This window comes from Somniosus microcephalus, chromosome 16 (genome assembly GCF_052327205.1).
Source record: "Somniosus microcephalus isolate GS21.2 chromosome 16, FLI_Smic_1.0, whole genome shotgun sequence".
NCBI classification, from domain to species: Eukaryota; Metazoa; Chordata; class Chondrichthyes; order Squaliformes; family Somniosidae; genus Somniosus; species Somniosus microcephalus.
The window spans coordinates 104,417,792-104,443,375 of NC_141002.1; the positions used below are offsets into that span (position 1 = coordinate 104,417,792).

Consider the following 25,584-nt stretch of genomic DNA (forward strand, 5'->3'; position numbering starts at 1 on the left):
GAGCCTCCACAGCCCTCTGGGGTAGAGAATTCCAAAGATTCACCACCCTCTGAGTGAAGAAATTCCTCCTCATCTCAGTCCTAAATGGCCGACTCCTTATTCTGAGACTGTGACCCCTGGTTCTAGACTCCCCAGCCAGGGGAATCATCCTCCCTGCATCTACCCTGTCAAGCCCTGTAAGAATTTTGTATGTTTCAATGAGATCACCTCTCATTCTTCTAAACTCTAGAGAATATAGGCCTAGTCTACTCAATCTCTCCTCATAGGACAATCCCACCATCCCAGGAACCAGTCTGGTGAACATTCGTTGCACTCCCTCTTTGGCAAGTATATCCTTCCTTAAGCAAGGAGACCAAAGCTGTACACAATACTCCAGGTGTGGTCTCACCAGGGCCCTATATAATTGCAGTAAGACATCTTTACTCTTATACGCAAATCCTCTTGTAATAAAGGCCAACATACAATTTGCTTTCCTAATTGCTTGCTGTACCTGCATGTTAACTGTCAGTGATTTGTGTACAAGGACACCCAGGTCCTTCTGATCACCAACACTTCCCAATCTCTCACCATTTAAAAAATACTCTGCTTTTCTATTTTTCCTACCAAAGTGGATAACTTCACATTTCTCCACATTATATTCCATTTGCCATGTTCTTGCCCACTCACTTAACCTGTCTAAATCCCCTTGAAGCCTCCTTGCATCCTCCTCACAACTTGCATTCCCACCCAGCTTTGTATCATCAGCAAACTTGGATATATTACATTTGGTCCCCTCATCCAAATCATTGATGTAGATTGTGAATAGCTGAGGCCCAAGCACTGATCCTTGCGGTACCCCACTAGTTACAGCCTGCCAACCCGAAAATGACCCGTTTATTCCTACTCTCTGTTTTCTGTCCGTTAACCAATCCTCAATCCATGCTAGTATATAAAATAAATAACCTCAGTTAGTAGTGATAGGTTTTCCCCTATTTTAACGGTAGATGTCTCAAACTCAAGGCACAGAACTGACAGCTTATTTTATTACTGCAGTCATCTACTAGACACTAACTGAGGAAAGCATTAACAATGATGCTCAGTACATTACGGCTGGTATCTAAGTCATCTCTACAAGGGAAAGGGCAAGCATCGAAACAAAAGTTCAGAAGAAAATTGAAATAGTCGTAACCAACCTTATTTGAGTCCTGTGTCTGTCTGGGTAAACACACCATGGAGAATCGGCCCATTGCGGTGTGAGCGCGAAATCCTTCACCATTGCCCCTTAGCAACCCTAGAGTGAAATACACAAACTGAGGATTCAACACTATTAAAACAGTGAGAAAAAGATGAAACAAAATGGGAACAAAAAGGCCCCACTGGAAACATTCAGTGGGTCGGGCAACATCTGCTGAGAGGAAAATAGAGATGGTTTCAGGTCCTGACCCTTTCTTCAGAACTCTGAAACACTGACCTGTGGTTCTCTCTCCATTAGTTGCTCCTTGACCTGCTGAGCATTTCCAGTCTTTTTCTGTTTCTGCTGGAGATTTCCAGCATCCGCAGTATTTTGCTTTTCGTTTAAGGGAGAAACAATTAATTGGCCCCGATTTGAACTGCGGGCGGAATCCCCGCTCAGGCCTGAGTTACAATTACAGTCGGGTCTCAATGATGTCGTCGGGCCGCAACATGCATATGTAAAGAAGGACTCTGTTGGCTTCGGGCGTCTGTCCTCGCTGCCTGCTCAGGAGAGCGGGTTAAAATTGCAGACGTTGCAATCGTGGTGGCTTTCGGACAGGTGAGAGCCCGGGCGATTTTAACTGCCCGCCCGCCCGCCAGGTTTCTGCTGAGTGAGTCGGGTTAAAATCGCCCCTGACCAGCTTGATAATGTTACTTTCGATTAATACCTCCAAGACTTATTACTCCTGTAATTTCTCCCTCAAAGTCAATAATAAAAATGGAGATTAACTGCGAAGGTAATGTTTCTGAAACTGAGGTTAGTGAAAGGTCTGAGCTTGTTCGGTTATCTAACACAGGCAGTGTTTTATCTGATAGCGTGATGCACTTCACTGACATATTTATATTCGTGAAATCTGCTATGACAAAAAATATAAGAAAGTTATTTTTCTGTAACCTGTGAAAATCAGTTGAAAGTGAAAAATCATTCAATCACTACGCAATGATCCCAATACAAATACGGAGGTAAATTGAACGACTGTAAGTCAAGTGCACAGACCCCTACATCCGTGTCATCCACTAGAAACCGCTGACTACCCACAGGTGGGGCTGTGGTGACACCGTTTTAACCCCGTGCACAGACTTTAGTAGAAAACACCTCGCGCACAATCCAGGTAAATGTACTTCACACGTGGACAACAATAATATCAACAACAACTTGTATTTATATAGCGCCTTTAACGTAGTAAAACGTCCCAAGGCGCTTCACAGGAGTATTTTAAGACAAAAAATTTGACACCGAGCCACATAAAGGGAATTTAGGGCAGGTGACCAAAAGCTTGGTCAAGGGAGTAGGTTTTAAGGAGCGTCTTAAAGGAGGAGAGAGAGGTAGCGAGGCGGAACGGTTTAGGGAGGGAATTCCAGAGCTTAGGGCCCAGGCAACAGAAGGCACGGCCACCGATTGTGGAGCGATTATAATCAGGGATGCTCAAGAGGGCAGAATTAGAGGAGTGCAGAGATCTCGGGGGGTTGTGGGGCTGAAGGAGATTACAGAGATAGGGAGGGATTTGAAAACAAGGATGAGAATTTTGAAATCAAGGCGCTGCTTAACCGGGAGCCAATGTAGGTCAGCGAACACAGGGGTGATGGGTGAACGGGACTTGGTGCGAGTTAGGACATGGACAGCCGAGTTTTGGATGACCTCAAGTTTATGTAGGGTAGAATGTGGGAGGCCAACCAGGAGTGTGTTGGAATAGTTAAGTCTAGAGGTAACAAAGGCATGGATGAGGGTTTCAGCAGCGGATAAGCTGAGGCAAGGGCGGAGACAGGCGATGTCATGGAGGTGGAAGTAGGTGGTCTTAGTTATGCTGCGGATATGTGGTCGGAAGCTCATTTCAGGGTCAAATCGGACACCAAGGTTGCGAACAGTGTGGTTCAGCCTCAGACAGATGTTCGGGAGAGGGATGGAGTCAGTGGCTCGGGAACGGAGTTTGTGGCGGGGACCGAAAACAATGGCTTCGATCTTCCCAATATTTAATTGGAGAAAATTTCTGCTCATCCAGAACTGGATGTCGGACAAGCAGTCTGACAATTTAGAGACCGTGGAGGGGTGGAGAGACATTTGCTGAACATTTACTGAACAAACATCTCCCACTGTTCAGTAACCAGGGAAGTAAAGCACTCACAACGATTAATAAACACTCGCACACTCTGCTTTCCGTCTCCCCATTTTACCAACAAACAATAAAAAGGTTAAAGTTCACACGCACGCTGATGTAAGAAAACTACTAGGCCCTTGGTCTAAGCGTTAAATAAAGCTTTAATCAACTGTTTAACAACATGGAGGTCTGGTTGTGTCCTTCACTAGTTCCTGTTAAAGAATGTCCTGCACAAGCTGGGCCCGTGCCCGAGTATTTATACTCTCCCTGGACAGTAGGCTGCTCAATATTATTTCATAAGTCTTTCTTTCATGAATGACTGATTCATGTCACACACACCGTGCGTATACAAGTATTGAGATCACATGACCAGCGGCAGTGTCGATCACTCATTTTTTAAATTTACTAATCAGATATGCAATTAGTCACATCTGGATTCCCAATTTGCCACATGTGGCTCGTGGCTAACGTATCGGACAACACCGCTCTATCCGTGAATTCCCACTATGCAATAACTTCAGTGTCAGCTGTGACTCAGTGGGCAGCACTCTCGCCTCTGAGTCAGAAGGTCGTGGGTTCAAGCCCCACACAGAGATTGGAGCACGTAATCCAGGCTGACACTCCCAGTGCAGTACTGAGGGAGCGCTTCACTGTCGGGGGGCAGTACTGAGGGAGTGCTGCACTGTCAGAGGGGCAGTACAGAGGGAGCGCTGCACTGTCGGAGGGGCAGTACTGAGGGAGCGCCGCACTGTCAGAGGGGCAGTACTGAGGGAGCGCCGCACTGTCAGAGGGGCAGTACAGAGGGAGCGCTGCACTGTCGGAGGGGCAGTACTGAGGGAGCGCCGCACTGTTGGAGGGGCAGTACTGAGGGAGCGCTGCACTGTCGGAGGGGTAGTACTGAGGGAGTGCTACATTGTCGGAGGGGCAGTACTGAGGGAGTGCTGCACTGTTGGAGGGGCAGTACTGAGGGAGTGCTGCACTGTCGGAGGGGTAGTACTGAGGGAGTGCTGCACTGTCGGAGGGGCAGTACTGAGGGAGTGCTGCACTGTCGGAGGGGCAGTACTGAGGGAGTGCTGCACGGTCGGAGGGGCAGTACTGAGGGAGCGCTGCACTGTCGGAGGGGCAGTACTGAGGGAGTGCTGCACTGTCGGAGGGGCAGTACTGAGGGAGAGCTGCACTGTCAGAGGAGCAGTACTGAGGGAGCGCTTCACTGTCGGGGGGCAGTACTGAGGGAGTGCTGCACTGTCGGAGGGGCAGTACTGAGGGAGCGCTGCACTGTCGGAGGGGCAGTACTGAGGGAGCGCCGCACTGTCGGAGGGGCAGTACTGAGGGAGTGCTGCACTGTCGGAGGGGCGGTACTGAGGGAGCGCCGCACTGTCGGAGGGGCAGTACTGAGGGAGCGCTGCACTGTCGGAGGGGCAGTACTGAGGGAGCGCCGCACTGTCGGAGGGGCAGTACTGAGGGAGTGCCACACTGTCGGAGGGGCAGTACTGAGGGAGCGCCACACTGTCGGAGGGGCAGTACTGAGGGAGTGCTGCACTGTCGGAGGGGCAGTACTGAGGGAGCGCCGCACTGTTGGAGGGGCAGTACTGAGGGAGCACCGCACTGTCGGAGGGGCAGTACTGAGGGAGTGCTGCACTGTCGGAGGGGCAGTACTGAGGGAGTGCTGCACTGTCAGAGGGGCTGTCATTCAGATGAGATTTTAAACCGAGACCCCGTCTCAGGTGGACGTAAAATATCCCACGGCCACTATTTTGAAGAAGAGCAGGGGAGTTCTCCCTGGTGTCCTGGGGCCAATATTTATCCCTCAATCAACATCACTAATTTTTTCAATTTCAATTTCAATTTTATTTGTCACATAACCAAATACAACAAGTGAAATCCAGTCAGTGAAATGCTTTTTTCTTAACAAGCCGAGTGCACCAAGCAGCAAAGGACACTTAGCTGCCTGGTACGCACGGAGCCCGCAAGGACGGCAGCCATCTCCATCGGCGCCATCACAATAGGGTCCGCTCTCGCCTCGCTCCGCCTTTCCCGCACTCCTGCCCGACAATCTTCAGCCGCCGTGGTACCGACGTCCCGGGGCCTGCTTCTCCCTGGTTATCTGGTCATTATCACATTGCTGTTTGTGGGAGCTTGCTGTGCACAAATTGGCTGCTGCATTTTCCTACATTACAACAGTGACTACACTTCAAAAAGTACTTCATTGGCTGTAAAACGCTTTGAGATGCCCGGTGGTCATGAAAGGCGCTATAGAAATGCAAGTCTTTTTTAGTTTGGTTGAATTTTTTTTGAGATCACTAAATCGATTTGCAATATTTTCTGTTGTGCGGTTTTATTTGGCTCTTGCTCGACAGGGTCGTAACACAGCAGGGCTGTGTAGATAATCGCTGGGCGCAGCACACCTGTGGCAAACATCGCAAACCGCTACAGGTTCAATTTACAAATACTCTTGAATTTAAAAGGACTTGAGCCACCTCAATATTCCCTTTTTACCTGAACTTTCACCATACTTCACATTTCCGAGGAGCTTGCTATTCCAAGGATTGTGCCTTGTGATTCGAATATAGATTCGCAGTTCTCCCCAGCTGGGAGACTCTGATCGTCAAAGCTGCCCCTGGAGGGAGGAGAGTTGCTTTATTTTTGTGTGTGTGTTGCATTTTCTGATCCACTTTTCCTTTTGACAAAAATTAAACAAATTCATTGCCTCTTGCGTTGCCCTACATTCCCAACTGGGAAGATCAATGCAGGTGAACAAACGGATGTCCTATCAGCTGATGAGCCTTCTATTTGGAATACTTTGAAGAAACTACAAAGAAATTATATTGTAAAAAAGAAAGACTTCCAAAGATATAATCATAGAAATTTACCGCACAGGAGGCCATTCGGCCCATCGTGTCCGTGCCGGCCGAGAAAGAGCTCTCCAGCCTAATCCCACTTTCCAGCTCTCGGTCCGTAGCCCTGTAGGTTACGGCACTTCAAGTGCACATCCAAGTACTTTTTAACTGTGATGAGGGTTTCTGCCTCTACCACCCTTTCAGGCAGTGAGTTCCAGACCCCCACCACCCTCTGGGTGAAAAAATCTCCTCAACTCCCCTCTAATCCTTCTCCCAATTACCTTAAATCTACGCCCCTGGTTATTGATAATGTAGGAAACGTGACAGCCAAATTGTGCACAGCAAGGTCCCACAAACAGCAATGAGATAAATGACCAGATAATCTGTTTTATTTTGGTTGAGTGATAAATATTGGCCAGGACACCAGGGCAAACTCCAAAAACTGCCATGAGCTCTTTTACATTCACCGGAGAGGGCAAACATCTGAAAGACGGCACCTCCGACAGTGCAGCACTCCCTCAGTACTGCCCCTCCGACAGTGCAGCTCTCCCTCAGTACTGCCTCTTCGACAGTGCAGCTCTCCCTCAGTACTGCACTCCGACAGTGCAGTGCTCCCTCAGTACTGCCCCTCTGACAGTGCAGCTCTCCCTCAGTACTGCCCCTCCGACAATGCAACTCTCCCTCAGTACTGCACTCCGACAGTGCGGCACTCCTTCAGTACTGTCCTTCCGACAGTGCAGTGCTCCCTCAGTACTGTCCCTCCGACAGTGCAGCTCTCCCTCAGTACTGCCCCTCCGACAGTGCAGCTCTCCCTCAGTACTGTCCCTCTGACAGTGCAGTGCTCCCTCAGTACTGTCCCTCCGACAGTGCAGCGCTCCTTCAGTACTGTCCCTCCGACAGTGCAGTGCTCCCTCAGTACTGTCCCTCCGACAGTGCAGTACTCCTTCAGTACTGTCCCTCCGACAGTGCAGTGCTCCCTCAGTACTGTCCCTCCGACAGTGCAGTGCTCCCTCAGTACTGCCCCTCTGACAGTGCAGCTCTCCCTCAGTACTGCCCCTCCGACATTGCGGCGCTCCCTCAGTAGTACACTGGAGTGTCAGCCTGGATTATGTACTCAAGTCTTTGGAGTGGGGCTTGAAACCACAACCTTCTGACTCAGAGGAGAGAGTGCTGTCCACTGAGCCACAGCTGACCCTTGTGCAAGATATTATAGCTTGGCTTGTGTCAACCAATGGCTCAGTGGGTAGCACCCTCTCCTCTGAAGGTTGTGGGTTCAAGTCCCACTCCAGAGACTTGAACACAAAAATCTACACTGACACTCCAGTGCAGTACTGAGGGAGAGCCACACTGTCGGAGGGGCAGTACTGAGGGAGTGCTGCACTGTCGGAGGGGCAGTACTGAGGGGGCGCTGCACTGTCAGAGGGGCAGTACTGAGGGAGCGCTGCACTGTCGGAGGGGCAGTACTGAGGGAGCGTCGTACTGTTGGAGAGGCAGTACTGAGGGAGTGCTGCACTGTCGGGGGGACAGTTCTGAGGGAGTGCTGCACTGTCGGAGGGACAGTTCTGAGGGAGTGCTGCACTGTCAGAGGGGCAGTTCTGAGGGAGTACTGCACTGTCGGAGGGGCAGTACTGAGGGAGTGTCATACTGTTGGAGAGGCTGTACTGAGGGAGCGCTGTACTGTCAGAGGGACAGTGCTGAGGGAGCGCTGCACTGTCGGAGGGGCAGTTCTGAGGGAGTGCTGCACTGTCGGAGGGACAGTGCTGAGGGAGTGCTGCACTGTCGGAGGGGCAGTACTGAGGGGGCGTCATATTGTCGGAGAGGCAGTACTGAGGGAGCGCTGCACTGTCAGAGGGACAGTGCTGAGGGAGCGCTGCACTGTCAGAGGGGCAGTTCTGAGGGAGTGCTGCACTCTCGGAGGTACCATATTTCAGATGAGACATTGAACCGAGGCCCCGTCTGCTCTCTCAGGTGGACGTAAAAGATCCCACGGCACTATTTTGAAGAAGAGCAGGGGAGTTCTCCCTGGTGTCCTGGGGCCAATATTTATCCCTCAATCAACATTATAATATCTCCAAATTTGCAGACGACACAAAGCTGGGTGGGCGTGTGTGCTGTGAGGAGGATGCCAAGAAACTACAGGATGATTTGGACAGGTTGGGTGATTGGGCAGAAGCATGGCAGATGCAATATAATGTGGCTAAATGTGAGGTTATCCACTTTGGTGTCAAAAACAGGAAGGCAGATTATTATCTGAATGGCAATAGATTGGGAGAAGGGGAAGTGCAACGAGACATGGGTGTCCTTGTGCACCAGTCGCTGAAGGTAAGCATGCAGGTGCAGCAGGCGGTTAAGAAGGCAAATGGTATGTTGGCCTCCATAGCGAGAGGGTTTGAGTACAGGAACAAGGATGTCTTGCTGCAGTTGGACGGGGCCTTGGTGAGACCACATCTTGAGTATTGTGTGCAGTTTTGGTCGCCTTATCTGAGGAAGGATATTCTTGCCATGGAAGGAGTTCAGCGACGATGCACCAGGCTGATACCTGGGATGGCAGGAATGACGTATGAGGAGAGATTGGGTCGATTGGGCTTGTACTCGCTGGAGTTTCGAAGAATGAGAGGGGATCTCATTGAAACTTATAAAATTCTGGCAGGACTGGACAGACTAGATGCAGGGAGGATGTTCCCGATGGTCAGGGAATCCAGAACCAGGGGTCACAGTCTAAGGATAAGGGGTAGGCCTTTTAGGACAGAAATGAGGAGGAATTTCTTCACCCAGAGAGTGGTGAACCTGTGGAATTCTCTACCACAGAAGGCAGTAGAGGCCAATTCATTAAATATATTCAAGAAGGAGTTGGATATATTTCTTAAGGCTAAAGGGATCAAGGGGTATGGGGAGAAAGCAGGGACCGGGTACTGAACTTGGATGATCAGCCATGATCGCATTGAATGGCGGAGCAGGCCCAAGGGGCCGAATGGCCTACTCCTGCTCCTATCTTCTATGTTTCTATGTTAACATCACTAAAATAATGGATTATCTGGTCATTATCACATTGCTGTTTGTGGGATCTTGCTGTGTGCAAATTGGCTGCTGCGTTTCCTACATTACAACAGTGACTACACTTCAAAAGAACTTCATTGGCTGTAAAGCGCTTTGGGACGTCCGGTGGTTGTGAAAGGCGCTGTAGAAATACAAATTTTTCTTTCCAATGTGTCTCCCATTTCTGTCACCAACAATGGATCATGACCTGACCTTGTTTAAGGCAAGTGTCCGCACTCTAGTTTGCCATAACACAGCAGGACAACTCACAGGTAGGACTTAGTAATGAGTTCTGTGCCTTTCAGAGCTGCATTCAATTATTTTATTTTTTTAAACTGCAAATGCCGGAAACCGAAATAAAAACAGAAAATGCTGAGCGCACACAACATTTCAGGCAGCATCCGGAAAGAGAAAAAGAAGAGATTAATGTCTAAGGGTCTACAACTGATAAATTAAGCAGCCTTTTAGCAATGTAGTCCCAGAAAGTGAGAGTCAGAACAAGAGCACTTCACAAAAAGCAGAGCAGGAAAGGATTCATTCGACTGTAATAGAATCAGAACATTCCGGGAACACAATTGCAGGCCAGGCAGCTTCTGTGGAGAGAGGAAGGTGGGGTTAGTGGTTCAGGTCTGTGTGACCCTTTGTTAACCCTATGTCCCTCTCTCCACAGAGGCTGCCTGACCTGCTGCGTGTTTCCAGCATTTTACGATTTGATTTCGAATCTCCCAGCATGCGCAGTATTTTGCTTTTTATCTCAGTTGTAATGGTGTCAGGCTGGAGACAGACATAAAACTGCAGGCACTGGGGATCTGAAGCCGAAACTGAAAATGTCTGCCACGTCTGACACTTTATATGTATGTCTTATTACATAGTTTTTATTACATAGTAAGTACAGCACAGAAACAGGCCATTCGGCCCATCTGGTCTATCCCGGTGTTTCTGCTCCACACAAGCCTCCTCCCACCCCTCTTCATCTCGTCCCATCAGCATATCTTTCTATTCCTTTCTCCCTCATGTGTTTATCCAGATTCCCCTTAAATGTATCTACACTATATTCGCCTCAACCACTCCCTGTGGTAGCGAGTTCCACATTCTCACCACTCTCTGGGTAAAGAGGTTTCTCCTGAATTCCCCATTGGATTTATTAGTAACTCTCTTAAATGTTGTTGGATAATAATTTTGGGTGAATGCAGGAAACCAGGGTGGAACAAGTTAATCAGGGTAACTGCAGAACTTGATGGAGTTTTGCTCGTGTTTTGGGATGACACTGAGCGCACTATAACTGGGTGAAAGTTGAACATAATAATGTAGCTTTGGGTCATAGTATTTTCAAATCGCTAACCAATGTTTTGGAATGTCAGAACAGATGGGACTGTATAAGAAAGTAGCCTATAGTGTGGAAACGCTTTTGGAAAATGCTGAGGTCCGTGGACATGTAAACGGTATGGCTCCCAGACCTCAGCGGTTATCAGATAGGGAGAGGATATGCTGGGTGAAAAGTAATTGGGCCTAGAAATTCATTGACGCCACTTTTGGGGCGCTAAAGTGGGGCGTCCGCTAAAGTTTGCGGCCGCCGCCAAATCTATGCCACTTCTCCGATATTCATTAGCTTCGCCCTACTAGTTCGGGCGAGCGCTAAAACTGCTGCTGGATGCCTCTCTTTGGGCGCTAAGCCGGAGGTGGTGATCGATAGCGCCGAGGCCGGGCGCAGCGCAGGTGCGGCCATCTCGTGATTGACAGCAGACACCCTGGCGCCGGCCAGCTCTTAAGGGGGAAGGGTCGACTGTGTCTGCTGCCACGCCCTGGATAGTGGAGCCCTCCAGCTAGGCCTGAACACTGCTGCTGGACCCAAATAGCGCCTGAAGACATGGAGAAGGCCCGTGAACGTGCGCAGCGCTTCTCAGAGCGTGATCTGAGTGTGCTGCTTGCTGCTGTGGAGAAGAGGCGCCATGTTTTGTACCCGGACAATGGCAAGAAGGCGACGGTCCGCATCTACAGGAGAGCCTGGAGGCTTGTCGCCAGCAAGCTGTCAGCCAACAGCGACGTCCCCAGGACCGGTGCCCAATGCCGCAAAAAGTTAAATGACCTCACACGCATTGTCAGGGTGAGTACCCTTTCCAATGACCTCTTCATCCTTGCATGTGCACCTCACATTATGGGCAAAGGGACCTGAAAGCTCTAATGGCCAGCCTTCATCCAGCAGCTATGGGACAGGCATGAGCATCAATTGCACATTCTGCACTTAACACACTGGCCAAGCTATTCCACCATGGGAGGCATTGCACACCAGATCATGGCGACACACTGGCCAGGCTATTCCACCATGGGAGGCAGTGCACACCAGATCATGGCGACACACTGGCCAGGCTATTCCACCATGGGAGGCATTGCACACCAGATCATGGCGACACACTGGCCAGGCTATTCCACCATGGGAGGCAGTGCACACAAGATCACGGCGACACACTGTACTTAGAGGCCGTCCTGTCTCTTGCAGGCCAAGCTGGCGAGTAATCGCAAGAGCCGGACTGCAACCGGGGGAGGCCGACCCCATATCCAGCCACTCACCGACCTGCAACATCGCGTGGAGCGCCTCATGGGTGGCCGGGTGATTGGGCCCGTTGCATGTGGAGATGCCGACCCTGTTCTGGGCAGCAATGGTAAGGACATCACCTTTTGCACCTCTCTCGTCCCACTTGCGCATCAGATCTACATCCTTTGCCACTGTCCGACCAATGCGCTGAATGCCACCACTCATGCATCCCGCACTGACGCCCTCTCCTCACTCTGAAGCTACTCTTGTGCCTTCCTGCTTTCAGATGGTCAAGAGGAGGTCCCTCAACTTGCCAGTGACAGACCCTCCGAGGAGGAGCAGGAGGAGGAGCAAGAGGAAGGCGGCCCATCAGGGGAACCCTCAGCCACGGCCACCCAGGCCAATGTAGGGGACACGTCTTCCCTGGAGGGCAGCGTGGCGGAAGTGTCGAAGGGGAGGGGAGCTCCTGGGACCTGCGTGCTGCAGAAAGGCGGGAGGGGGGTGGAAGCTCGGCGGCCTTCTCCCCAGAGGGGGGATGCATCAGAGGGGAGTCCAATTGCTGGGCCCAGCGGCCTCCAGCAACGCAGGAAGGGTCGGCCAGCTCGGCGGCCTTCTCCCCAGAGGGAGAGTCCGGCCTCCAGTCAGGAGATGCTCTTCGCCGAGGAGATGGAACGCCTCGAAGACTTGTCCGCGGACTCGGAGCGCCGGCACACAGAGCTCATGGCGGCAGTGGCACGGTTGCCTGAGTCCATCGATTCCCTCTCTCGGAGTGTGGCCGAGTTCGGGCCCTTAGAGGCCACCAGTCGGGCGGAATACCGGGCAGATCTGTCAGCGACTGGCCAGGTGATCAGTGGTGCCGTCCAGTCACTGGCTGCTCTGATGCGGTCAGTGAACAGGTCAACACGGGCACTCACTGCTGCCACACTCGCTGTGTCAGCCAGGCATCGCCAGGGCACCCGGCGCACTGCAGCAGCACAGCGGTCTGTCCCTCGGCAGATTGGTGCGCATGCTGCAGTGCTGGCCCGGGCGAGTGCCAGTGTCTCAGGCGACCAGCGAGCGCCTGCCATCCGCCAGCTTGCTGCCATTCCTCCAGCCGCCACTGCCACTCCCCCAGTGGAGCTGCCAGGAGCTGCTGCAGCGACTGATGCTGGCCAGCCACAGCTGCAGCAATCAACAGCCGCCCGCTCGACGGCCAGACCTCGACTAGGCCGACCCCCAAGGGCATCTGCCATCACGACATGTGCCCCTCAGGAGCCTGCCCCCAGCCTTGCAGCAGCCAATGGCTTTACTTTGAGGCAGAGCAGCAGGGCGGGCAGGGGCCACCCAAAGATGGCCAAGGCATCGCCCTAGCGGGCCAAATAGTCGAATGTGTGGCCATTTGTGTTTGTTTCTTGAGGCCGAGAATTGGATGTTTGTTTTTTGAAGGCCGGTGATGTGATGTTTGTTTTTGACGAAGGCCGAGAATGACGGCCATTTTAGTTGCCCTATTTTGTTAATCCTCTCCAGGTTGTGGGAGCGAGTAATGTGTTTGAGTGTTTTTTGGGGGTTTTGTCTATTTTTGGTTTTCATGTGGGAAGGGCCCAGAGTTTGTACAATAAAGCATTTTATTTATTCACATTGTCCATGTTTGATCTTTGAAGTGTTTGTTGCCTTAACCGGCTGAGGGCTTGCGGAGCGGCTGCAATCATGTTCTTTCATTGGCACAAGCCATTCCCTGACAGGGGGCCTAGAAGTGACGTTCAATAAGCCGCCGACGGGCGGCCCTTGGACCTTGTGCGTCCCTCCTGGGCTGGTACTCCTCATCCTTGTCGTCCTCATGCTCCTCCTGCTCCTCCTCCTGAGGTGGTGGTCCAACGTGAGGTGGCAGTGCCTGAGTCCTGCGGATAGCCAGGTTGTGCAGCATGCAGCAAACGACGACGAATTGGGAGACTCGATCCTGCGAATACTGGAGGGCTCCCCCGGAGCGATCGAGACAGCGGAACCGTTGCTTGAGCACGCCGATTGTTTGTTCTATGAGGTTCCTCGTCGCTTGATGGCTCTCGTTGTATGCCTCTTCAGCAGGGGTCGTGGGCGCGCGGAGCGGGGTCATGAGCCAGGTACACAAAGGATAGCCTTTGTCCCCGATAAGCCATCCTCTTGGGGGAGGCTGTGCCTGGAACATGTCAGCCACAGTTGTCTGTCGCAGGATAAAGGCATCGTGGCTGCTGCCTGGAAAGCGGGCATTGACAGCTAGGATGCGCTGCCTGTGGTCACACACCAGCTGTACATTGAGGGAATGGTAGCCCTTCCGGTTGCGGTACTCCTCGGCATGCTCAAGAGGTGCCCGCAAAGCCACATGCGTGCAGTCAATGGCGCCCTGCACCATGGGGAAGCCCGCTATTCTTGCAAACCCCACTGCACGCTGCTGCTGCTTGTCCAGGGTCATGGGGAAGGAGATGAATTGATGTCTCCTTCTGAAAAGGGCTTCGGTCACCTGGCGGATGCAGCAATGCACGGCGAACTGGGAGATGTTAGCGATGTCCCCAGTAGCGGATTGGAAGGAGCCGGAGGCATAGAAGTTGAGAGCCACCGTCACCTTCACTGCCACCGACAGAGACGTCCTGCGCATCAGCTGTGGCTGCAGATCTCTCTGAAGCAGCTGGCAGATGTCTGCAACCACCTCCCTTCGGAATCGCAGCCTCCTAACACACATCGCGGCAGACATGGTCAGATAGGAGGTCTGCTGGCGGTATACCCTGCGTGGGTAAGGCCTCAGTTGGCGACGCCTGTTGCCCCCTCTGCGTCTAGCCAGGGCTGCCACTCTCTCACGGCGTAAGGCTGAAATTCAGCGTTGCCACCCAATGCAGCCCCCATTATATGCTGGCAAACACTGAGCTCTGAATGAAGGCAAAGATAATTGGTAAGCTCTGGCCAAAAATACCTGTCCAAGTGTTGGTCCAAACCAGTAAACTCTCCTCCTTGGTCTCTGTCCAAAAAACCGTTGCACAAGAGTGAATGCTGCAAAATGGCTGGCCTTTATACTGCTGGGTAAGTGCCCTTTAATTAGTGCTCCCCGCGGCCCGGCTGGCCTGTGTACCGTTCCACTTCACAGTCGCTCGGGCCGCCCGGCGCACAATGGGCCGGCGCGAGTGAAGTTCCGGTTTGGGGCGCACAAAGGGCGTTGCACTATTAAATGACGTCATGATCTGCGCGCGCAGCAGGGCACGCGCTAAGACTTTGCGCCGGCGCTAAATGTGTCCTGAAGTTGGGGAGAGGTGCAGATCGCGCTGCGCCCGGGCGATAAGCGCCTAGCGCTCGAGATCTACTCCTCCTAAGGCGCTAACGGCTGGCGCGCCCAACTGAATTTCTAGGCCTTGATGTTTAAAGAAAGAAAGAAAGAAAGGCTTACATTTCTATAGCGCCGTTCACGACCACCGGCTGTCTCAAAGCGCTTTACAGCCAATGAAGTACTTTTGGAGTGTAGTCACTGCTGTAGTATAGGAAACGCGGCAGCCAATTTGCGCACAGCAAGCTCCCACACACAGCAATGTGATAATGACCAGATCATCTGTTTTTTGGTTATGTTGATTGATCAGTGTGAACTGTAAGGACATCAACAGCAAAAGGGCATCATCTCTTCAGACAAGTGTCATAAAGTTCATGGGAAAGCTGAGAAACCAAAGGGAGTGACAGTAGAGCCGACCCACATCAGTGTTAAGAAAGGGTATAAAGGGAGCAGGTCTGTAGGTGGATGGGGAGCTACACTAAGGGCTGGATTTTCCCTGCGGAGGCGGGAGAGCTGGTTGGCGAGTTCCGGTCCCGCCCCCATCTACAACCGCTCTCTGAAAATGATTTCCCGTAGATTGGCCCTGTTACACGATCTGATCATTTCACTATAGAGAGTCTGACTTAAACCCACGTTCCCTATAATTTAACAGCGTGAGGTTCGAATCTTTCAATGCTTATTAAATTATCACTTCAGACTGCATTAGGAATTCATTAATTAGTCGGCTTGTTGAAACTTGTCTCTTTTGTTTAAGTGTTTAATGCTGGATAAAGTGATTTCAAACCGCTAATCACTTTGGCAGCCACCAAACGGCCACTGATCTGTGCAGGATTATATACCTTCAGGTACAAACATAAGAACATAAGAATTAGGAGCAGGAGTCGGCCACAGGGCCCCTCGGGCCTGCTCCACCATTCAATAAGATCACGAGCAGAGTTGCTAAGCAGAAAACTGCAGGTGTGTGCGAAGACTGAATAGATTTAGGCGAACAGGACACCTGATCCGATTCAATCAACTAAAATCCAGTGGCTGGGTGATGAGGTGGCTGGTGGCAGCTCCATGTATTCCAGGACTGACTGTACACTTACACTGTAACCGCAATGCTGAATAGTGACCATGTAGCGGGTTACCTCTCAGCAACTGAGAGCGACTGTCGGGCACTCGGGCGCACGTGATTTTAGGATCGGAACGGTTGTAAAATTGCACCCTTCACGACCTCAGGACGTCCCAAAACACTTTAAAGTCAATGAAGTACTCTTGAAGCACAGTCACTGTTGTGATGTAGGAAACGCAGCAATTTGCGCACAGCTAGCTCCCACAAACAGCAACGTGATAATGACAGAATAATCTGTTTTTTTAAACGTTGATTGAGGGATAAATATTGAGCTAGGGCATCGGGGAGAACTCCCCCCTGCTCTTCTTCAAAATAGGGCCAAGGAATCTTTTACGTCCACCTGAGAGAGCAGATGGGGCCTCGGTTTAACGTCTCACCTAAAAGACGGCACCTCCGACAGTGCGGCACTCCCTCAGTACTGCCCCTCCGACAGTGCAGCGCTTCCTCAGTACTGCCCCTCCGACAGTGCAGCACTCCCTCAGTACTGCCCCTCCGACAGTGCAACGTTCCCTCAGTACTGCCCCTCCGACAGTGCGGCGCTCCCTCAGTACTGCCCCTCCGACAGTGCGGCGCTCCCTCAGTACTGCCCCTCCGACAGTGCGGCGCTCCCTCTGTACTGCCCCTCCGACAGTGCAGCACTCCCTCAGTACTGCCCCTCCGACAGTGCGGCGCTCCCTCAGTACTGCACCTCTGACAGTGCAGCGCTCCCTCAGTACTGCCCCTCCGACAGTGCAGCGCTCCCTCAGTACTGCCCCTACCGACAGTGCAGTGCTCCCTCAGTACTGCCCCTCCGACAGTGCGGCGCTCCCTCAGTACTGCACCTCTGACAGTGCAGCGCTCCCTCAGTACCGCCCCTCCGACAGTGCGGCGCTCCCTCAGTACTGCCCCTCCGACAGTGCGGCGCTCCCTCAGTACTGCCCCTCCGACAGTGCGGCGCTCCCTCAGTACTGCCCCTCCGACAGTGCGGCGCTCCCTCTGTACTGCCCCTCCGACAGTGCAGCGCTCCCTCTGTACTGCCCCTCCGACAGTGCAGCACTCCCTCAGTACTGCCCCTCCGACAGTGCAGCGCTCCCTCTGTACTGCCCCTCCGACAGTGCAGCGCTCCCTCTGTACTGCCCCTCCGACAGTGCAGCATTCCCTCTGTACTGCACCTCCGACAGTGCAGCGCTCCCTCAGTACTGCCCCGAACACATAGCATCTTTACAGGGGCAATGCCATCATGAAAGACATATTTGCAAAACCTCTTTTATTTGTTTGGAGTGTAAGAATTGAGCAAGTTTTTTTGTTAAAATGACTTGAAGGGATGGGATGATTTGCTTTAATGTAATTTTTGTTAATCAGTCATTCTAAGGATGTGGGAGTCGTTGGCAAGGCTGTCATTTATTGCCCATTCCTACTTGCCCTGTGAAGGTGGTGGTGAGCCACCTTCTTGGACCACGCGTAGAAGTTTGCTCCAACTGAGTGTCTCGCTGGGCCAGTTCAGAGGGCAGTTAAGAGTCAACCAGGTTGGTGTTGGACTGGAGTCACATATCGGACCAGACCGGGTGAGGACGGCAGGTTTCCTTCCCTAAAGGACATCAGTGAACCCGTTGGGTTTTGTACAACAATCCGACAGCTTCACGGTCACTTTTACTGAGACCAGCCTTTTATTTCCAGATTTTTTAAATTGCCGCGGTGGGATTTCAACTCATGTTCTCTGGATTATTAGTCCAGTAACAGAACCACCACACTATGGGACACGACCAATCACATGGCCTTGGAAGATGTCTGCAAATTGCCAACAGTTTTTTTTATTGGTTCCTGGGATGTGGGCGTCGCTGGCAAGACCATTTATTGCCCATCCCCAGGATTTTGACCCAGCGACGATGAAGGATCGGCGATATACTTCCAAGTCAGGATGGTGTGTGACTTAGAGGGGAACTTGGAGGTGGTGGTGTTCCCGTGCGCCTGCTGCCCTTGTCCTTTTAGGTGGAAGAGGTCGCGGGTTTGGGAGGTGCTGCCGAAGAAGCCTTGGCGAGTTGCTGCAGTGCATCTTGTAGATGGTACACACTGCAGCCACGGTGCGCCGGTGGTGGAGGGAGTGAATGTTTAAGGTGGTGGATGGGGTGCCAATAAAGCGGGCTGCTTTGTCCTGGATAGTGTCGAGCTTCTTGAGTATTGCCAAACACTTTACAATAAAGTCAACACCCTTTTAAAAGTAACCTTTTCTTTCCTAATGTTCTCTTTTAATAACCTGAGTTGTTTTGACATTTGGCTGAGGAAATTGTAACTGTGCACAGCTTTGTTCTCCTTATCTGAGGAAGGATATACTTGCCTTAGAGGCGGTGCAACGAAGGTTCACTAGATTGATTCCTGGGATGAGAGGGCTGTCCTATGAGGAGAGATTGTGTAGATTGGGCCGATACTCTCTGGAGTTTAGAAGAATGAGAGGTGATCTCATTGAAACATATAAGATTCTGAGGGGGATTGACAGGGTAGATGCTGAGAAGTTGTTTCCCCCTGGCTGGCGAGTCTAGAACTAGGGGGCATAGTCTCAGGATAAGGGGTCGGCCATTTAAGACTGAGATGAGGAGTTCAGCGAAGATTCACCAGGCTGATACCTGGGATGGCAGGAATGACGTATGAGGAGAGATTGGGTCGATTGGGCTTGTACTCGCTGGAGTTTAGAAGAATGAGAGGGGATCTCATTGAAACTTACAAAATTCTGACAGGACTGTGTTAAATCTGTGAGTTGTTCAAGTAATTAATACTCAGACTTAATCAGTAACAATAAAACAGGTCTTTACTGGTTGGAGGTAGGGACTATACGTAGGTCTTTACTTCATGCCCACAGGCGGGAACTGAGGGGAGATCAGTACCCACAGTACTATTTATACCCCTATGGTCAGGAGTGGTACTGCGTATCACTACGCCCAACAAGTAGTGCAGTCCTGTCCATAGGTTCAAAGTAGCACACATATTACATACACAACATTCCTCCCTTCCTAGCTTTACAGTCATCTCCCCATTTAACATAACGTAATAACATATATACATATATAACTTCAGGTTTACATAACAGAATAACATAGATACATAGATAACTTCATGTCAAAACAGATCACAGATTCAGTCTCTGCGGAAAACAGTTCACAGATTCAATCTCTGTGGTGGAGTCGGTTCACGTTGCTGGAGTGACTCATTCAATAGTCCTTCCATGGATTTAACAGTTTGAACTTCCGAACTGAATTGGCTCCGTTCGGAGGGACCACGTGTGTGATCTGGTAGAGGTAATAATGGTTCAGATGGGTCATCTTCTGTTTCGACTTTTCCTTTTCTGCTTCTTGGAGACTCTCTGGGCTCCACTGTCAGCTGCCAGCTGCATGCGCAGTTCCTCCTTCTCTCCCTCCTTTTTCCGTAGTAGAGCCACCTTCTCCCGATGTTCCGTAGACTTTCGGTGCTCCTCCATGATTTCTGTATGGTGGGAGTCGAAGTTACAAGTTGGGCAGGACAGGACATAGTAATATTCGGTGTCGTCCTGATCTAGGCCAGCGAGAGGGTCTTCTATTTCCTCCATACCCAGCTGGGCGTTAGCCAGCTTTTGTTCCAAGTCCAGACATCTTTCCTGAAGAGACTTCTTCATGCGTACCTCTTCATCCAGCTTTTTCTGGGCTTTCAGCAAGTCGTTTACTAATGACCTCATTTGAGATTTTACTACTTCAACTTCTTTTGGAGATTGATTGATCGGACTATTCAATCCCTCTACCGGAGCAGCTGTTTCAGTGGTCTGTTGTTCTACGTTGACGTGAGTCAGCGTACTTTTGGCATCCAAGGGCTGCTCTGTTGCAGTCATCTCAGTCTGTGTTGCCACCTCAGCTCTTCCAATAACCTTTGAGAGCTCCGAACCCCTTTCGTTTGAATATTGAAGTTCGTGTTCAAGTTTTTCCCATTTCAGAGTCCTGTCCTTCAGCATATGCAGGAGTTGGCTGACCGTTAACTCCTCTGACATCAGACGTTTTGTGTGCTCCTGCTCCATTTTCTCCATCAGCTGCTTCTGTTGTCTTTCCAGATTCTCCAACTCTATATCAAAGAACTCTTTCGTTGCATTCAACTCTTGCTCAAAACGGTGAAGCATTTGTTCTAATTGCTGTTGTAGTTTGAAATGGAGTTGAGTTCGAGCCCGGTGTCCCTCAGAAATGGGCACATCAGTAGACTTGCCAGACTCAGAATCCACAGTTAAACTATGTTGTTGTTGCTCAGTGGAATTCTGTGCTGAAACTTTGTCTTTTGCACCTGAGTTGGGCTTACCATCATCCGTTCCAGAGTCTGGGCCGACTATCTTCACCGAGTTCTCACTCGTTATTGTTTGTAGGAAATGCCAGTCCATATTCATTTTCCTAATCCACTCCCGTCCTAGTAGTGGAGAACCTCCTTCAGATATCACATATAAGTCCATTATTTGACTGTCTTCGCCCTTGTGGACCACTGCAACCTCTATTTTCCCGATGGGGTACACTCTTTGCCCCGTGTATGTTTTCAATATAATCCCCGTATCCTGTAGGGGAATATGTTGGAATAACTTTCCGTAATCTTTCTTATTTATGACCGTCAATGCCGATCCAGTGTCCAATTCCAGTTTTACTTGGACTCCTTCTATCTGAAGAGTGACCCAAATTGTCTGGAGGTCTGCACCCTTACCAGCGTTGAGTACTCTTAAGCTAGCCAGTTCATTACAGCTTAAGCTAGCCAGTTCATTACTGCTAGCGTCTGAATCGGACTCCTGTTCGGTCACCTTGTGTACCTTTGCGTATTTTCCTTGCGGTGACTTCTTGTTGCTGGTCTTCTTCCCTGACCTGCATACTCTAGCTATATGTCCAAGCCTACCACAAGTTCTACATTCTTGGTTTTTAAACCAACACTGGTTCTGATCATGCGTTGTCTTTCCACAACGATAACATTTGCCAGAACTCACACCCAATTTGTGTGCACTGAGCTCCGGTGACCGTAACTGCATTACTGCCGTGCCTCTCGCTGCGGCTTCGTGTGCTGCTGCCATAGTGACCGCCTTCTCAAGCGTCAGCTCATTCTCCTCTAGCAGTCGCTTTTGTGTATCCTGTTTAAATAAACCACACACAAATTTGTCTCGAAGTGCCTCTGTCAGTCCCGTTCCAAACTGGCAATATTTCACTAATTTACGCAATTCCAGCAAATAATCAGCATTGCTTTCATGCTGTAGCTGCCTTCTGTCATAAAATTTAAATCGTTCCGCTAGCATCAGCGGCGTGGGGTTTAGATGATCTTTCAGGACAGTAACAATCTCATCGAACGTCTTATCCGCCGGTTCATCTGGTGATAGCAGGTGTTTCAATTGCCCGTATGTCTTCGCACCCATTAAATTTAATAATGTTAGAGCTTTATCTTGGTCACGAATTTTATTGGCCTTACAATAATTTTTTACTCTTTCAACATATATGGCCCAATCTTCGAGGTCACTATCAAAGGTGCTAATATTCCCGTGTTTAGGCATTGTAGATTTGCAATTTCTCAGATTTTTTTTTTTTTTACTGCTATCCAAGATGGCGGCTTCCCGCTGTTGCCGTCGTCCTCCGCCCACAAAATGGCGGTTTTCCCGCGCTTGGCGGTCTTCACCCGTCCCCCAATGCCGTCTCCCTTCAGCCCCCGAGTGCGGCCCTTATCTTCGCCGCGATCGCCCGAGTGCGGCCCTTATCAGCGGATGCGATCGCTGGATCGCGAAGCGGCTCTCGGCTCTTATCAGTAGATGCGATCGCTCTGTTGAAACGCCTCCCGCTCGAAGCGGCTCTCGCGCCCTATTCCTCCAGCTCCCCCAGCCCCGTTCGTGCGGCCAACGCGGTCGACTGCCTGTCGCGTCGCTGCCCGGCTCAGACAACGGCTTACCCACCACCAAGCTGGAGAAGAAGCTGACGGTCGCCGATGGAGGCTCCGAGGTCAGGATGTCTTCCAGTGGGGTGGAGAGGGTGGAAACCTCTCTGCAACGTCCTGGCTGTGGACGAAGCTGCCGTGGAGTGACTGCCGCAGGGTCCGAATCAGACTCGTCGCCAGTGTTAAATCTGTGAGCTGTTCAAGTAATTAATACTCAGACTTAATCAGTAACAATAAAACAGGTCTTTACTGGTTGGAGGTAGGGACTATACGTAGGTCTTTACTTCATGCCCACAGGCGGGAACTGAGGGGAGATCAGTACCCACAGTACTATTTATACCCCTATGGCCAGGAGTGGTACTGCGTATCACTACGCCCAACAAGTAGTGCAGTCCTGTCCATAGGTTCAAAGTAGCACACATATTACATACACAACAGACTGGACAGACTAGATGCAGGAAGGATGTTCCCGATGGTCGGGTAGTCCAGAACCAGGGGTCACAGTTTAAGGATAAGGGGTAAGCCATTTAGGACAGAAATGAGGAGGAATTTCTTCACCCAGAGAGTGGTGAACCTGTGGAATTCTCTACCACAGAAGGCAGTAGAGGCCAATTCATTAAATATATTCAAGAAGGAGTTGGATATATTTCTTAAGGCTAAAGGGATCAAGGGATATGGGGAGAAAGCAGGGACAGGGTACTGAGTTTAGATGATCAGCCATGATCTCATTAAATGGCGGAGCAGGCTCGAGGGGCCGAATGGCCTACTGCTGCTCCTATCTTCTATGTTTCTATGTTTCTCTAATTTCTTCACTCGGAGGGTTGTGAATCTTTGGAATTTTCTACCCCAGAGGGCTGTGAATGCTGAATTGTTGAGTATATTCAAGGCTGAGATCGCTAGATTTTTGGACTCTCGGGGAATCAAGGGATATGGGGATCGGGCAGGAAAGTGGAGTTGAGGTCGAAGATCAGCCATGATCTTATTGAATGGTGGAGCAGGCTCGAGAGGCCGATTGGCCGACTCCTGCTCCTAGTTCTTATGATCTTATGTAACATTTCCTTTAATAGATTCAATTTCGCCAATCTGAAGCAGGCGATTTTTCTAGAAATGTTACAAATTGGATCAATACACAACATGCACAATCCAAATAAAATGTACATTATTGTGGGGTTGGTTTGCGTGATGTCAAAAGAAAGTTTAGACTCCATTTTTAGTAATTCTACAATGTAATTAATCTTGACTGGTCCGTGCCGGTGTTTATGCTCCACATGGGCCTCCTCCCACCCTTCTTCATCTCACCCTGTCAGCATAATCTTCTATTCCTTTCTCCCTCGTGTGTTTATCCAGCTTCCCCTTAAATGCATCGATACTATTCGCCTCAACCACTCCCTGTGGTAGCGAGTTCCCATTCTCACAACTCTCTGGGTAAAGAAATTTCTCCTGAATTCCCTATTGGAGTTATTAGTGACTACTTTATATTCATGGTCCCTAGAATTATTTTTGAAATATCCTCAACTCTCAAGATGAAGACCTTACTTTCACCTGAACAGTTACATGCTGTCTCTTTATAAAAACAGGGGGTGGCAAAGGATTTATATGTAGGAGGGTAGGAGAGTGCACAGAACTGTGGTACTCCCACTTATACATTCTGCGATTCTGAACCAATTTATTCGTCCTGAAATTAGAAATGCTTCCTGAATAATTGACTTGTTCCCCTTTGAGAGTCAGTGACAGACACCCTCGGAAACGCGGAATGCCTTCCGCCCACTCCGCATCCTCTCTCACTCACGTGAAGCGTTGCCCTCCGCGATGGCTTGGCGCGTCCTTACCTGGCGGCCAAGATGTGCGGGCGGCGAGGTGCGGGCATGCCGTGACGGCTCTCGCTGGGTCGGAGTGGGCCCATCCCGATCCCGATCCCGATCCCGATCTCGATCCTGAGCCAGAACCAGCGCCCTCCACTCGCAGGCTCGGAGCATCAGCCGCACCCCTGATCCCCAGCCGGCTGATGGAGGGAAGCCTCAGAAAAGTAACCGACATCCTGCAGACAGGTGGAGTGTGGGACTAGCAGACAATGCAGGCAGACAGGAACTGAGCCAGGCTGTGCCTTAGCGTCAACAGCCTGTATATTTTGCGTTACTATAGTAACCTCCTTTATTACAGACAGACTTACAGAGGCTGAAATTGCTCTAAATACAATAGGTGTCAGGTTGTCTGATACATTATTCTGTCTCTCCTGGGTTCTGTTAGTGTGCATTTGCCCTCATACAACATGTTACAGAGTATTTACAGCACAGAAACAGGCCATTCGGCCCAACTGCTCCGTGCCGGTGTTTCTGCTCCACACGAGCCTCCTCCCACCCCTCTTCATCTCACCCCGTCAGCATATCCTTCTATTCCTTTCTCCCTCATGTGTTTATCCAGCTTCCCCTTAAATGCATCTCTGCTCTTCGCCTCAACCACTCCCTGTGGTAGCGAGTTCCACACTCTCACCACTCTCTGGGTAAAGAGGTTTCTCCTGAATACCCGATTGGATTTATTAGTGACTCTTATATTGATGGCCTCTAGCTCTGGTCTCGCCCACAAGTGGAAACATCTTCCCTATGTCTACCTTATTGAACCCTTTCATAATCTTAAAGACCTCGATCTGGTCACCCCTCAATCTTCTTTTTTCTAAGAGAGTTAAAAGAAAACTGCAAATGCTGGAACCCTGAAATATAACCAGGAAATGCTGGAAACCTGCTGCAGAGCAGCTAAATCATGGGAACACTATCATAGGAACATAGGGACAGGAGGAGGCCATTCAGCCCCTTGAGCCTGTTCCACCATTCAATTAGATCATGGCTGATCTGTACCCCAAATCCATTGATCCACCTTGGTTCCTTATCCCTTGATACCCTCACCTAACAAAAATCGATCCATCTCAGTCTTGAAATGTTGAATTGACCCCCAGAATGCACAGCTTTTTGGGGGAGAGAGTTCCAGATTTCCACTTACCCTTTGTACGAAGCAGAAGGACTGCCCATCGCCTCCAGGTCCCCCTCCAAGTCACGCACCATCCTCACTAGGGCATGTATGGGCCGTTCCCTCATTGTGGGTGGGTCAATCTCCTGCAATACCCAACCTAACACCACCTTCACCACACGGATTGCAACGGTTCAAGCAGAAGGCCCACCACCCCCTTCTCAGGGCAACTAGGGATGGGCAATAAATGCCCACATCCCGAGAATGAATTTTAAGAATGCCAGTCAACATCTAAAAAGATAAAAGACAGGTTGACATTCTGAGATCAGTGCACCACTCCAAACATTAATCTGCCTTTTCAATTTACAGATGCTGATTAGTCTTTTGTGACTGTATGCTGTCTCGGCGTACTATTCAACTGAGCTTCCGACCCCGTATACTCTTCATCACAATTGTGAGAAGTCACACAACACCAGGTTATAGTCCAACAGCTTTATTGGAAATCACAAGCTTTCGGAGCGCTGCTCCTTCGTCAGGTGAAGTGAAGCTTGTGATTTCAAATAAAGCTGTTGGACTATAACCTGGTATTGTGTGACTTCTCACATTTGTCCACCCCAGTCCAACACTGGCATCTCCACATCATGGCTTCA

The 25,584-nt window shown here is 50.4% G+C and overlaps 1 protein-coding gene across 1 annotated transcript in view; it reads right to left on the reverse strand.

Annotated features, from left to right (window-relative positions):
- Window positions 1-24,042, reverse strand: part of LOC147106459 (EF-hand calcium-binding domain-containing protein 6-like) — a 144,463-nt gene extending 120,421 nt beyond the window's left edge. Inside the window, exons 1-2 of the mRNA XM_086009660.1 lie at window positions 23,803-24,042; window positions 1,173-1,270 (exon numbers count right to left, since the gene is read on the reverse strand). Of these exons, the coding sequence (XP_085865786.1) occupies window positions 1,173-1,270; window positions 23,803-24,010 (306 nt within the window). The 5' untranslated portion in view covers window positions 24,011-24,042. The remainder of the gene's footprint in view (window positions 1-1,172; window positions 1,271-23,802) is intronic.
- Window positions 24,043-25,584: the final 1,542 nt, after the last annotated feature.